The 13,227-nt window shown below is 31.6% G+C and overlaps 3 protein-coding genes across 6 annotated transcripts in view; 2 read left to right on the top strand and 1 right to left on the bottom strand.

The window, feature by feature from the left end:
• LOC139990356 (uncharacterized) overlaps window positions 1–8,311 on the top strand; it is a 229,324-nt gene extending 221,013 nt beyond the window's left edge. For all 3 annotated transcript variants that reach the window (XM_072009566.1, XM_072009565.1, XM_072009564.1), the window contains 3 exons: window positions 2,700–2,860; window positions 3,606–3,755; window positions 4,402–8,311. In XM_072009566.1, coding sequence (XP_071865667.1) covers window positions 2,700–2,860; window positions 3,606–3,755; window positions 4,402–4,521 — 431 coding nt within the window. In that variant the 3' untranslated portion in view covers window positions 4,522–8,311. The remainder of the gene's footprint in view (window positions 1–2,699; window positions 2,861–3,605; window positions 3,756–4,401) is intronic.
• LOC139990368 (uncharacterized) lies at window positions 8,109–12,180 on the bottom strand. Its single transcript, XM_072009587.1, has 7 exons — window positions 11,777–12,180; window positions 11,623–11,701; window positions 11,007–11,550; window positions 10,678–10,936; window positions 10,527–10,587; window positions 9,711–10,454; window positions 8,109–9,132 (listed from the first exon to the last, which is right to left on the bottom strand). Exons 1-7 carry the CDS (start codon window positions 11,807–11,809, stop codon window positions 8,765–8,767), a joined length of 2,088 nt encoding a protein of 695 aa, XP_071865688.1. The 5' UTR covers window positions 11,810–12,180; the 3' UTR covers window positions 8,109–8,764.
• Window positions 12,181–12,209: 29 nt separating this feature from the next.
• Window positions 12,210–13,222, top strand: LOC139990385 (MICOS complex subunit MIC13 homolog QIL1). 2 transcript variants are annotated; one of them, XM_072009620.1, is made up of 3 exons: window positions 12,210–12,364; window positions 12,471–12,630; window positions 12,872–13,222. In XM_072009620.1, exons 1-3 carry the CDS (start codon window positions 12,351–12,353, stop codon window positions 13,040–13,042), a joined length of 345 nt encoding a protein of 114 aa, XP_071865721.1. In that variant the 5' UTR covers window positions 12,210–12,350; the 3' UTR covers window positions 13,043–13,222. The 2 variants fall into 2 exon arrangements, with proteins under 2 accessions (XP_071865721.1, XP_071865720.1); XM_072009619.1 differs by having other exon boundaries at window positions 12,241–12,406.
• Window positions 13,223–13,227: the final 5 nt, after the last annotated feature.

Genomic DNA, 13,227 nt, shown 5'->3' with positions numbered 1-13,227 from the left:
CAAATATCTCGAAGAATCGCGCGTCAACGAGCAACGACGCAAGAGGACAAACGTCGTGGATTCCTACGAAAAATACACGCGGACTTCGTCGTTGCCACGGCAGACTTGCATGATGCGCGTATATGTGACAATTCCGAACGTTACATCGTCGCATTATCGTTCAACGAGAAGAGGAACCAGCTGGGAGAATCGTGAACACGTGCCCCGCACCGATTATTCCTCTCGTTCGAACGAAATCTCGATGGCGATGCGATATTGAACGCAGCTATGTAGTGTGCGTTGTTAGAACATGGCGTAGGGGCAAGGGAAATACTGTTCTGTATTGTTTATCGTCAGACCTGGTCTGTATTGCTTTGTTTGTACCTGTGTCATTTTCGGCCAGTACACGTGCTTATCTTTACGATTATGTCGAATCTGTACGAAACAACCAATCAGTCCCGCATTCCCTACGCTGGTCATCTTTCCAGCAACGCACAGTAGCAGCGATCGACGCGCGAGATTTCTATCTGCCGCATCACATGCTTTGCAAATCCTCGAGCTCCATAACGAAGATCGAGTAGTTTTCGATGGTTCGGCAAAATCGAATAGCTGTCTGTCGTTAAACAACATATTAATGACTGGTCCGGCGCTACGAGACTACTTTGTGTTACCTTCGCTCTGCTCTTTCGATTCATCATATACGCGTTGACGAAAGAGAGAAGATGTGTCGCCAATTCCTCGTTCGTTCGTATCGCCGCGCTCAAAAGAATCGCCGTGGGATATGCCGTAACGCTTTTTCGAATAACTGAACGATTTTCGTCAAATAGTGAATTGTCGAAACTTCATCGGAGATTCCGCAAGGTCGATGAGATTCAGAGATTCCTCGTTGTCGATGAAATCTCGTGCCACTTCGTGGCAACCTTCATCGCCTCACTTTGGTAGCACATAGAAAATCGTCTTCAAGTTGTTCGTCGAACACCACTGGAAGCGCGTCGTGGATATTCGCACACAAAAATCATTCACGTACGAAAAATTCAGCACGTTCGCGATCGAAATCGAGTCGATACTAAACTCGCATACATTCTCGCCTCTCCCTCCGATTCTAACGATCCTGTCGCATTGACCCTGTGTCACCTTTCGATCGGTAATTCGCTTACGAGATTAGTGCAGATCGATTTCCGTGCTTTACCTGCCAATCATCGCAAATCGCATTGACAACACATCCAGAAGGTAAAGCAATTCTGTCCGAGGCATATAATATACAAGAAGCACATACATCATTTGGACGTTCGACAGAAGTGGACCAAAGGGAAACACAGTACTGGCGTGAGAATAGTATCGTCGTGCTGAAAAAAGACAACCTTGCAGCACTGTGCTGGCAATTAGGAAGCGTGGAGCAAACGGTATCACCCGCGCCGTCACGGTTCGCGTCATCAACGACGTCTACAAGAGAAACTTGAAACAGGTGGCACCTCCTCCCATGCAAGATAAAGCATACGGCTAATCCCACGCTTCACACAGGATCTATCGGTATCAGTTAAGTAGCTCTTCAAATGAAATACATTCGATTTTTCCTTGTTCCATTGTCCGCTCTATACAACATCATCAAACAAATGGATCACCGAAGCGTAGCAGACATCAAGAGGACACCGTTCAATCGACATTGGAGTCACTACAGATAACGTCATGGATCATCGTATCAGCTCCCAGAAGACTTCATTATCAGCGCATCAGTCGTTATCGTTTACATCGACAAGTCGCCCAACGCGGAGAGCGCGTTCCAATCGAAGGATCAAGGACAAAAGCGTGAGGGTTTTGCAACATAGCTTTTATGACGCTCGCTTTCGCAGACAGGAAGCTATTTTAGAGTCGGGACGTTAGCACTTCGGAATGTCACACAACACATGTTTCATGTCCATCGTGTTTTCAATAATCGAGTGATTATTTCCGAAGGGTAATTTAACTAATTGTAAGGGTCCGGCCGGTCGGAGCTCACCCGGTAGGATTTCCGTGACCTTTACCTAATTAAATTCGAAGCCTCGCGTTCCTCCACGTATCGCTCACCCTCTTCCGGCCCAGGGTCACGCACGGGAGTGCAGCGAGCAATTCCCAGCGAACGAGCATGCTGCTTGGCCTTTTTCTTGCGTTTAGTGGAAACCAATCAGCGTGCATATTTCCGGCTTCCGTTTTACGCCTTGCTGGCCGTCCGGTCGGACATCACGAACGTTCGAATCGCCAATATCATCTGCGCCAATCAAAGAGCAAAAATTTAGTCGTTCAGTCTGTCAGCAATCGGAGAGACAGTCTCGTACGAGATTCTCAACGGCGAAGATCTTCTCCATCAGCTGTGGAGTAGGAATCGTTTCAATCTCTCGGCTTTCGGAGAGAACACCTCTTAGCGTCGTTGACAGATCATCGTCATTCGTTCAACCGTCGCTCTTCCTTATGAATAAGTTAGCCGAGTTTAATTCGGCGGCTAACGAGTACAGCGCAGTGTCATCGCCATCGGACACGCGCGTGTGCACGAGGTACTTACTTTAAAAAGCAATTTAACGTAGGTCGCTTTTGCTCTTTTTGTAAAGAGAACGCGATTATTCCATTTCAAATGCAACTGAATCAAGCGATAACCTACGCAACTGCAACCGATTCGAAAATCGAAATCCATCGTTTAATGCAAACATTACGTCGCACGTTGTGACTTAATTTTATGTACGATGCAGGGAAAGTCTTGGGAGCAGAAGATCCCGCTGGCAGCAAGGGTTTGTTAAAGTGGAAAGGCGTGATGTTCGCTCCAGATGATGGAATAGATAAAACTGAAAACAAGGAGGAGAAGATGACGAACTTAGCTGCCCGCATTAAAAATGTTGAGCAAGGAAGTGAGGTAAGGTTCTCGTTCAACGAATCGCAGCGAAGCCTAATTAATACCGGATCTATTTATTTGCGAGTAAAATATGTTATATTATGTTACTCTGTTATTGAATGAAAAAAATATTAAGTGTCGAGATATCTTGTTTGAAACAAGTATAGATAAAATTAAACTAAAAAAATCTGTATGTTTCTAGGCATTCAAACGCATTGGGTATTTTAAACGCTCATGAAGCTACTATTTTTTCATTGAGTCTTAAATGCAACAATGTCGATTTAAATGATTTCTGTTTATCGTAGCTGTTTAGCGTAACTTGTTTGAATCATTATTTCACAAATTGAAGGTCAATAACGTATATATACAAGATAGCTTTTAAAATATTTGATTATTCCTTTTTAAATTTTGCAACTTGAATTTTTCTTCCCAAGATAAAATAACAGGCCCTAAAAAAATATACACAGATTGTCCCGTTCTATAAATAAATACTTGAACTTAATTTACTCTTAATTTGTAGTTTTCTGAATATCGTCAATAAAATATCATTATTACATGTAGAACAGGGTGTATAATTAAAAGATTGTCATTCTTCGAAATATTTAAAATCTCTATTTTTAACAAATAATATAGCAAAAGTAATACATTCGGAACGGCTTAATTTTTATTTCTTTCTAAATTCCTATTTTTTTCTTTTTATAAGGAAATTTAATATTTATAGTCAAAATTCGTATATTAGTTGCAACGGTAATTATCGTTCTTAAAGGTGTTCATGGTGGAGCTGACACGTGGTTGGAACAGCCGACTGGGATTCAGCTTGCAACCGGAAGGAAACCGTACAGTTATATCAGTGGTGCACCCTGACAGCGTTGCAGCTAAGGATGGTAGACTAAAACAAGGAGATGTGCTTATGATGGTAATATCGCTACTAATTAGCGTTTAGTTTTCTACTTTAATATGAACCTTCTTCTTCTAGATGAACATAAATATGCTAACGAAAAGACATGGAATAATTGAAAAAATCTAAATGATGTTTCCCACTAACTTGTACTTTAAATTCAAATTATTTTTCACAGTCTGCATGGAACATTGCAATTAATTGAGTCATGAGGTGACAATTTCTTAGTCTAAGAAGATTCCATTAAGTTTATTATGTACATGTATTATGTATACGTAAGAGTTCTGAAATTAAATTTATATAATTGTGTAAACACAATGCTTTGTGTTAATAATAGTCATAATGAACAATTGCTTCTTTAAATTATGGTTTTCATTGTTTATTGGAAATAAAGTAATATGATTGGAAGCTTTAAAATAAAATAGAAACACGTTCTAGAACGTTATTATTCAACAAAAGATAAATATTAAGTGTGTACAGTAACAATAAGAACAATGATAAAATGACAAAAGAAATGACGTTATTCCTGGAAAATATATATTGTCCCAAAAGTCTATTGTGACTAAGATTTTGTACGTTCGACAAATTAATTCTATTATTCTCTCTTAAAACGTATTATACGTTATTGTTCATATATTATTCATAAGTTCCTCTTCTGCTTCAGGTGAATGACGAAAGCGTGGAACACATGACAACAGCTGATATAATAGATCTGTTGCGCAAAATAAGGGGCTCCATTGGTATCACGGTGATGAGACGAAGCAAACGAGAAAACGTATCGTGACGTTAATCAGATGCATAACCGAAAAACCTGATATTTAAAAAGTAGAAGAAAAAGAAGAATCTTTCATGTCCATCACAACACATCTTTTATTTTTCATTTTCAAAAGTAACATCCAACCTACGAACGAAATATCATGACAAAGGTCAATTCCTCCGACTTCGTTTCAATATGAATGTTATTCGCTCATTAAAAGACAATTCATTCGTTAATGTTTATAAATGTAAATGGAGTCGACGCGCATTGGTCAAGTGCAATATATAAATTTCACTGTGAATAAGATTGTAAATATAATACACGAAAAATCAAAGCCTTAGATGCAACTACATTTTCAGACGTAAAACAGTTCACGCGATTAGTGCGAATTGCATTCGTAGTAAAGCTCCATCTGATACTTAAATTTAACTAGCGTATATTTCAGAAAATACATTGTTAACGTAGGTCAGAATAATAATAAGATATCCAGTGTGGTTTATCCTTCGAAACGAACATCCTTAGAGTTCATTTAACGTAATAAGACTGCTTTGAGAGTTTTAGAATGTGGCGAAGGTAAAGGAGAAATAGAATGTTTGCCATATAGATATTTATTTAAAAAATACGAAGATATAATAGGACTCTTTATTTTTCCGTAATTCTTTAAAAACTAGACACCGTGTTTGAATATACACAATTGGCCATCGCTGTTGTACAAGCAGGATAATATTTTTGTAAAGCTTTTGCTCTGGACGAATACGTCTCTGTCCTTCAGAGGATTTGAAACCATAAAAAAATTCTATGTATTATCGTAAAAGCTTTATATATTTATACATCTTGTATGAATATCGCAGAGAGACTATTTAAAATATTTCAAACTTTAATGAAAGATATTCTAATGTCATGGAAAAATACCTTTGTTGAAAATTAACTGTAGTAAAAACTATGCCAATTGGCTTAAATTTTATAAGGAAAGATTCTCGTTGCTATGTTTATCAATCTCATAGATAAAATAAATACACGTTTCTGCAAGTTCGTTAATGGTGAGAAGCCTTTAAATATAATATCGTTAAACGGTTAAAATCAAAATTCGGAGGTCCTGTTATTCGGATTTTTTAGCATGTTAGTTAAAAATTTCAATGCGGCGATTAAAATGCACGGTTTCGAATCCTACATTAAAAGTTAACAGATTCGTCGACACGATATAATTGCTTCTTGACAATCCGACGATTGTCCGCTGTAATTAAACGAGAATTTTCTTGAATTCTAAGAAAATGTTACAATGTGATTCATCGTGATAATCTTTTGGAGAAAACAATAAATATGTTAATAAGAAGAAATTCTATAATAAATATTCTAATTAGTAGTAAAATATTCCTTTAATCGTGTATACAATTTCTTCGATTAATGTGCATAAAACGCGCTTCTGTGCAGTGTCTGTAAAAAAGACGGTGAGAATTCCTCGGAACTTGAATGAAAGCAATCATTTCAAACGTAATAGAGGGAAGAAAGAAATCAAACTGGGTAATCAAAGAGTCAATCAAACCATCACGAAAAATATATGATGATACATATAAAGAAAGTAAGTTGTTCATTGCGTTGCTGAACCATCGCACCCATGTAAATAACTGTAACATAGTTTTATCTTACGTTCCCAAAGTTTAAAAACGACAAGATGCAACTCAAACATTTCTAACATATCGTTGCAGATTAGACCGCATACCTGCACGTGCTTGCAAAGCGCAACATGAGAGATGCTTGCAGTGACAAAACACACTCGCAACTAACATATCACATTTTCTTTCGAATAACGTGTGCCCAATAAATAATTTCCTGTACATATAATGTTATAAATGTTACACGCGTATAATGTAAATAAAATCGATATATTATTTGGAAGAAAGTGTGACATTTACTGTGCAAATGTTAGGCTGCAATAACATTGTTAACTAATGTTTCTCAATGAAACGATACTATCCGTGTGTATTAACTAATGATAAAAAGAAATTGTATGGAATACAACCGTTAATCGTATCGTATTTAAGTCCTGTATAATAGAAGTTACTTAGGGCTGTTTCAATTTTAGAGCCACGCTCTAGACAGTAGCTCACGCAAACGACGTAATAAAACGCTTTTGCTTGGCGCGGCAGAAAAGCGCATAAGCTTCCCACGATACGTAAATTGTAAAACTTCACTTCCTAAAACTTGATATTTTTAAGCAAGCGAAAGAGCTTTTGTGTGCGCTTCACACTATGCAGCTGTTTCTTTTTTCATTTATCAAACAACATTTATCGAACAACATAATATCAGACATTGTTCTACATTAAATGGTATTAAGCGGTATGAACTTAAACTATTGATCTTACTTTAAAACGGCATAATCCTATGCTCCATAAAGTTTATTTTTAAGAAAATAAACTCATAGATATTTATATTTAAAAATAAATTTATTATTTCAACTTTATATAATTTCCTAAATCGATCTTTATGTTATCATTAATTTACATGTTTACAAAAAGTTTTACTAAAAAATAAAAAAAAAATTAAAATTTCTTTCAATCAATTTTTATTGTGTTATTAAGTAAAAGAAAATCAAGTTATAAATCTCTTGTATATTTAAAAATATTCTTCTTGTATATATATATATGTACATTTGTTATGTTCTTTAAGAATATGTATTATGGATTTCTATACACAGGGAAACTAAACATGCTTGTAGTATATTTAGGAGTGTAGTAAACGTTGAGTAACTACCTCGCCTGATGCCATACCATACAGCAGTGGTTCTCAAACATTTTATGCGTAACCGTCAAAAAATCAATTACATAAATCAATAAACTATTCAATAGTGTAGTATACAATATTATCAGAATCTCTAACAATCTAAACCTATAATTTTATTAGAAACTAATAAGACAATGAAAATATTAAAAAAAAAAATTATTTTTGAAATAAAGTATATAAAACAAAGTAAATTACATATAAAAAAAGATATAACATATGATAATTTTAAAATACAATTCAAAAAAATTATATGATATATATTACAATGTAGCTTATTCACTGAATTAAAGAATATATTAATAGTTTGTTAATAAAGCTACATGTAATAGAACATAAAATAATTAACTATATCTAAACAGAATGTTATTATATATAATATTTATAAGAATGAAATTTATAAAAATATGAAGTTCACAAATATTACAATTTTGGCTTCGCAAAAAATAGTTTCAGAAACACTGCCAAATATGAATAACATTTAATGTCAAAGGATATATAACTATTAGCGCAACCCATTTAAAACTCTTAAAGAAAATTTCATTCCTATTAATGTCGCGCTTATATTTATTTAGGAGAAAAAAACAATACATATACACATATAAGATTCAATGTAATAAATAAATCATCATCATCATAAAATTATAACAGTATCTTTACGAAAGAATTAAAAATAAAGTGTTTCATGAATGTGATAGTTGTTCCATTAGAATGTTAGAAGCTTTTAAAGTTCTATTATGTAGAAAAGAAACTATATTAGAAAATATATACATAAAATGTACATAAGATTATATGTATAAATGATACCAAAGTGTATGAGAAATAAAATACATAACAAAGACACATATTTTATGCGTAAATAATGTCAAAGACAGCTATTTTAGTGTTAAGTAAGTTAGGCTTCTTATGTTATTGTTAATATCTATACAAAGGTGGGATGTAAAATTTTATGTGGTTGTCATCATTTTACCATTGTTGATCCCTTTCTGATCAAAATACTGTAATATATTCAATAAAATTTGGTGTCTTTGATAAATAATTTTGTATTTTTTCCAATATACTTATTTGTGCTAAATCATTACATTTTATGCAAAAGAAAAGGAAAGTAAAATTGTAGGCGTGTATGTTAAAAGAGATAATAAAGTATACATGATTACTTTCTTTTATATTTAATACAAAACAGTGTAAATAAAATATACTTGTAATTAAATAGCTAATATGTAATAAAGTCAAGTACAAAATAAATTAATGCAAAGAAACAATTACATTGTAAACATTATTAGATTTTAAAATCACTTCCTATGAAATAAATCAGAAAATAAAATAATTTTGAAACTATTTACATATATATTTTTTTTAACTTTCTGTTCGTTAATAAAGTAAAACGAGATATTACTTATTTTTAAATATTAAAGGCGATACATGATGTATAAATTTGCCAAATATACAATAATGAAAGCAATTTATAAAAAATTTATTTTATTTTTGTGATTTATCTTTTTTTAAGCTTTGCTCTAGCAGATTTTCTTACAACGTTGCTATTTTCTGTAACATTTAACAATCGTTTTCTCAATCGTGATTTATTCAGTGCATATTCCATTTTTTCATCATTTAAAGCACATGAAGACTCTTCATTACTTAATTCTCTGGTCTCAATCGTGGGGCACAGAGACGAGTTTTTAACTTTTTTCATGTTATTTGACATGAGATTATTATCAGTTTGTATCAAATCGCGAGTTCTTTTTCGATTAGAACGATTTTTACTGCATTCAGGAGAAGAACTTATATTTTCTTTCTCCAAGTTTGAGGGACTAATTACTTTACTATCTAAAAGTCCAAGGCTAGTAGAACGTAATTTTCCTGTAAGATTATTTAGAAAATTTTTTAATATCTCAATCCATTTACAATATGTTTCTGTTATATTCCAATATTAAATGCATACTAACTTTTGTGTTTCAATGCTTTTAGTAATCTTTTTATATTTAAAAATTTTGATTAATATTCTATCATGAAACGGTTCTTTTTTCACAAAGATATGTTTAACACGTTCACAATCCGAGGTGAAAACATAAATACTTCTTCATATATGCAAGCATGAAATATGCACATTTTCCACAAAAAATATTGCAGCAAATATAATTGGAAATATGTTTTGATTATTTTTAACTGTTTTTAAATTCAGCTTATATGCAATACAATTATTTCTTTTATGTAGGAACTTGTTACTGTTATAACAACTTGTTGGTGTCATTATTCTTTCAGCAAAAAATATATAATTTTTGGATCGATTATCTATGATTATATTAGGGGACATGTGATTTGGGGACCGTATATACACGACACTATGACAGACTGTGGACGTGTTAATTTTTATACAGCATTATGAAACCACTTAATAAATAACCAACTAAATTTTTACAAAAAAACGCATTACATACCATGATTAAATTTACTGTCAATACTATCATTACTTGATAAATCACATGCAATATCTTGCAAGATAGATTTTGATCTCTCATCTCCTCCTTCCTTTTGATCTGAAATGCTATCAGAATCAAGATGTTTTATACTTGTAGTAACAGACTCTGTCTGTTCCACTTCATTTTTTAAAGATGATTTCTTTTTTCTTTGTAGCAATTTCTTATGTTTGGAAGTATTAAATGAATTTTCCAAATTACTTTTTAATGTATTCTTATAAGATGAATTTTTCATTTCTGATGGTGTTGCTTTATCATGAATGGATGTATCACTAAATGCATCTGAACTGTTACTTTTCTCTGCCTCATTTATTTTCATAGATGAATAATTAAACATAGATGCTTCTTGATCATCATTTGTTTGATCATTCTCAGATTTATTATCCAAAACGTTATTATTAGAAGATAATTGTACAGTAAGAAATTTGTTTGGATCAATACTAGAATACATTTGTAATGGACAAGAAGTATCTGAATCAGAATCCAGAATATAATCAGCAGAATTTGACAGCTTAAGATCAGTTTGTTCTGTATGAATCATTGAATCATTCAAATTTTCACTCATCATTTGAGGTTTAGGTAAAACATCCTCATTAATTTCTGTACTTGTCATTAACAAGCTACGCCGTGCTGATGGCTTTTGTGAAGATTGTATACTTTTGATCTTATTAATTAGACTGTCAAAGCTATTTTTGTGCGTTTCCACTGATAAAAATAAAATAATAATCAAATATTATAAATATTATATGGAAAAGTTTAAGAATTTAAAAAACTTACAATATTTTCTTCGTTCATCTTCTATAGCATTTTCTTCTGTGCGTTTAGTAACTTGTAATTTCTGAAATGATAAATGATTTGATAAGTTTAATTAAAAAGCAAAAAAGTATAGTTTTTAGACAAACACAATAAGCTAATATAAAATATTTACATTTAGAAAAAATGTTTTGTTAACTTTTTTTTCTAGGTTCTCTTCATCCTCACATTGTTTTACTAATTCTGCAACTGATCGTGGATTTGATTTGTCACATTCTGCATTATAAAGAACAATATATCTTTGTAGTCTCGTTTCCAAAGCTTTCCGATCTCCTTGTGAAGACAAACCAAATTCCTTTGCTTTCTTTTTTAACACAGCATCTTTCATTAAACTAAATACTAACTTTGGCAGAGGTTTACGTTTTGATTCTATTCTATAGAAATAGAAAATCATTACATTTTTCTAATTAAATATTTGTATACTAAACCTTAGCATTTTCTTACATTTGAGGTTTCTCTTTCACAGATTCCCTTTTTAAACAATCATCAAGATGTCTGTTTATTTTTAATTCTGAAACAGTAACCTTACATACTGGACATATAACAACCTTAGTTTCTTCTGTATTTGTTATAATTAGACGTCTATTACTTTTAGGTGTAAACATTAAAGGTATTCTAGGAATTCCACTTGTACTAGGACTAGATAAATCTTTTTGTACATGTATAGATGGTGAAGTATTACTTTGAGAAGTAGGAATATTATTAATAATTTTACTATATATAACTTTATTTTCTTGTCCATTTATATATGTACTCTTATTTTGGAGCAATGATTTTGGTGAATTAGAAACATCATCAGCTTCATTAAATTTTGTGAATTGAATCTGAATTTGCAAAGATCTTTTTAATTTATCTTTAATTTGTGAAAAGTATGTTATAATCTCATCTAGAACTTTATTTTTTCTTAAATCCTTTTCAAAAGTTTCTGCAAAGCACGCAGGACATTGCGTTTTGTAATGTAAATACTTCCTGATACATAAAGAACAATCTAAAATTTAAAAGAATAATAATGAAATAAAAATCCTGTTAATATATTAGAAGCAAATAGTTTTTATCTTACAGTTATGAGAGCATGACGTCATAACAGATGTATCCATGAATTCATAGCATATTCCGCAAACCAGCAAATTTTCTATACGCTACAAGAAAAATTACACGATATTACTTTTATTGATATTACAAAAAAATAAATTTTATGAACACAATCAATAAACCTTTAATTCTATATATTCTTGAGGCCACATCATATAAGGTTGTATACAAAATACAAAATAATTTTAAGGTTAACCTATATAATAATAATTGTAGCTACAATAAACAGCAGTTACTCATTATTTTGAAGCAACAGCTACACAAACATATTGCTGCACATTGTCTGTCAAAACTATAAATATGAGAAAGATATAAAGAACCGAACAGTCACGAACAACTTTATCATAAAATTTTCATGTTTTGAATTTTAGTATACGTCGCAAACATATAAAAAACTATGTAAACCATAGTATTAATTCTATAATTTTAATAACTGTGATTTTCACATATGAAATATTTTACACGATAAAAAAATATTTAAAATGTTAATTATTTGACATATATATGCATATATAAAAGTACGAAACAAGATATGATAGTGTATACATACATAAGTATGTACATACTCTATATACGTATATGAACTTTGGATTCAACCGGAAACTGTGAAGAGCTTTACGTAATTTTCATGTTTATCTAACTGTAACAAACGAAAGTGTAACAGGATTATCCTGTCAAAATAATCTTTATTATACAATGAATCTAACCCGGTTAGTACGTGCTGTAAGAACTAAGGATGTGGTTTTATTACGGTATTTGAATATAAACATATGTATTTAAGGAACTTGAATTTTAAGTTTGAGGTTATATCTTTAGGTTTGCCATAAAATCCACTATCGTTGGTGGTATCGTATATTATACTTATACGGAAGGATTGTGGTCAAAATCCGAAGAAACTGCCAAATTGTATGAAAAACTGTATGTAAATGTTGCTCCGTATGTGAAAGAAAATGTACCTGAAGAGATTACTAAGGAGGTAAAATATTAAAAGAATTAACAATAAATTTTAATTTATTGTTTGTTTAATTCTTTGGAATCAAATGGTATAATCTTCTATGCAATAGATGTTTAGATATCTTACTTTTTGATATCTCTACTTGATGTTAAAGATATATAAATGTGCAAAGAATTAATGTTATATTTAAGATAATTTTTATATTCATAAAGCATTAGTTGTTTAAATAAATCAATACCAATCATTTTTTTTTTGTTTTTAGTGGGCTCAACTACCAAGTGTATCATGTATTACAAGTTTCATGAAAACATCTTGGAACAAGGGTGTTATGACCAGTATGGAATTCATCTCCAATATACCAACACATACTTATAATGGTGCTACTAATCTATATGAAACTGTGCAAAAGTACATACAAGACCTTAATCTTTAAGGTTAATAGAAACAAAATTAATTTTTATGTAATATTGTTAGTATTATTCTATGTTCTTTAGATAAACATTATATGATTGGTATTTATAAATAAGAAAATTGTTATTTATTTTTTTGTATACTATCTTGTTTGTTTAGATATATATAATTTTAATGAAAATACACCAACATGAATAATAAATTGAA

Source organism: Bombus fervidus, chromosome 8 (assembly GCF_041682495.2).
Source record: "Bombus fervidus isolate BK054 chromosome 8, iyBomFerv1, whole genome shotgun sequence".
NCBI lineage: Eukaryota > Metazoa > Arthropoda > Insecta > Hymenoptera > Apidae > Bombus > Bombus fervidus.
This window is presented reverse-complemented; position numbering and strand designations above follow the sequence as displayed.

Coding starts and splice junctions, on each gene's coding strand:
- LOC139990368 (XM_072009587.1), bottom strand. CDS start 11,809: ATGATGTGGCCTCAAGAATATATAGAATTAAAG. Junction 11,702..11,776: donor AAGAATATATAGAATTAAAG/GTTTATTGATTG, acceptor TTTTTCTTGTAG/CGTATAGAAAATTTGCTGGT. Junction 11,551..11,622: donor GACGTCATGCTCTCATAACT/GTAAGATAAAAA, acceptor TTTAAATTTTAG/ATTGTTCTTTATGTATCAGG.
- LOC139990385 (XM_072009619.1), top strand. CDS start 12,351: ATGAATCTAACCCGGTTAGTACGTGCTGTAAGAACTAAGGATGTGGTT. Junction 12,407..12,470: donor AAGGATGTGGTTTTATTACG/GTATTTGAATAT, acceptor TTATATCTTTAG/GTTTGCCATAAAATCCACTA. Junction 12,631..12,871: donor CTGAAGAGATTACTAAGGAG/GTAAAATATTAA, acceptor TTTTGTTTTTAG/TGGGCTCAACTACCAAGTGT.